Consider the following 1,519-nt stretch of genomic DNA (forward strand, 5'->3'; position numbering starts at 1 on the left):
AGAGAAAGACTACAGAACTGACTGTGGGACATCCCACTTCCAGTATTTCTCACATCTCAGGACAACACATCCCAGAAATCCTACCTTCTTCCTTCTGCTATTCAGTCAGTCCTCAGGGAACATGGAGAGGGGCAGTGGGAGCAGCTTCTGGGTTAGGGTGGTGGTGGTGATGTCAGACAGGAATGGACGTTCAAGTGACCAGAGCAGGGCATGTTGTGTACAGATATGGTGGACAGTGAAGTGGGCATGGAGGTGTCTGTCAACCAGGAGTTTTCCCTGGACCTCGATGACAACAGTTCTAAGGTCTACCGGGATTTCACGAACACCTTCCGGGATCAGGTGAGGAGGAAGGGGTGGGGGAATTCAAAACTCAAATGACCTTGGAGTGGAGCTTGGGCCTGGGGGTGCCCTCTGATTGGAGGTTCAGATGTGAGCCAGGATCCTTCACATTTCAGATAAAGAAGATTTACCAAAATGTGCAGGGGTTCAAGGAGGTGCAGATCCTTTCTCTGAGGTAGGACCCCTTTCTGGGGCTGTGGAGGCAAGTGTCAAGTGTGTGTGGTGGTGGGTGGGGAGCACAAAGAAGGGCCAAAGAAGCCATCCCTTGCTTTTGGAATCATTCGATGTCATAAAGAGAGGGATGGACGGAGGAAGCAAGAAAACTACTCCATGGAGGGTGTTTGGGGATCACTTTCAGGATTCATTCCTCTGTAGGAGGGATGTCTCCCCTCTCCTTGAAGCATGCTGGATGCAGAATGATTGGGATCTACAGGGAGGTGGTGCCTGAGGCTTTGTGCCTGGTGTCTGGACCATAGCTGGTCTCTCTGGTTGGCAACTGGTCTAGTGGATGGGTCAGCAAGAGGGAGGCAGAGAGCCCAGAAGGGCCTGGTTTGATTATGGCTTGAGGGAACACAAAGAGAATGTCAATCATTCCTTGTCCCGCCTACACAGGCTAGCAGCCCCTTCTGGACATAATCAGTCTGGAATCCCATCTCATTGCCTCTGCCCCTTCCTGCCAACACCTGCATAGCTGTGGCTGGTCTGGAAATGCCCTTCTACAGTTGTATGGTGGCTTGGGCCTGGGCCCCTTTTAAGGCTCTCTGCACCCCACCCCTGCCCCCAGGAATGGCAGCATCGTGGTGGAATATCTAGTCCTGCTGGAGTTACCCTTCAGCCCCCAGCTGGAGGAGGAGTATGAGAAGGTGAAGGTGGCCTTGAAGGAGGAGCTCCAGAATGTCAGCCAGGATGGGAACAGCTGCCAGAATGACCAAGGTGAACAGAGGCTGGGGGCCTGGGGCTGGAGGGAGGGGTCAGGGTCACAGCCACCATCCCAGCCTGCTCCAACTCACACAGGGGCCTTCGGGGGGCAGGTGTCAGCCCTGTGGTACCTCAGGCAGGATAGGAGAAGAGAGACAGGTCCACAGAAAACCGGGTCAAGGGTGAGCCTAAGGAAGGGTTGTCAGAACCTAGGAGCTACGGAAGAGAGAGTTGCTCAAGGTCTCCCGGGTGGCTGAGGACC

At 54.4% G+C, this 1,519-nt stretch overlaps 1 protein-coding gene across 1 annotated transcript in view; it reads left to right on the top strand.

Moving 5' to 3' along the window:
* The first annotated feature begins 225 nt into the window (after positions 1-225).
* The window catches only part of MUC3A (mucin 3A, cell surface associated), a 55,884-nt gene continuing 54,590 nt past the window's right edge, over positions 226-1,519 (top strand). Inside the window, exons 1-3 of the mRNA XM_010832594.1 lie at positions 226-339; positions 456-514; positions 1,124-1,272. Coding sequence (XP_010830896.1) covers positions 226-339; positions 456-514; positions 1,124-1,272 — 322 coding nt within the window. The remainder of the gene's footprint in view (positions 340-455; positions 515-1,123; positions 1,273-1,519) is intronic.

Source organism: Bison bison, unplaced genomic scaffold (assembly GCF_000754665.1).
Source record: "Bison bison bison isolate TAMUID 2011002044 unplaced genomic scaffold, Bison_UMD1.0 scf7180017861528, whole genome shotgun sequence".
Lineage (NCBI taxonomy): Eukaryota > Metazoa > Chordata > Mammalia > Artiodactyla > Bovidae > Bison > Bison bison.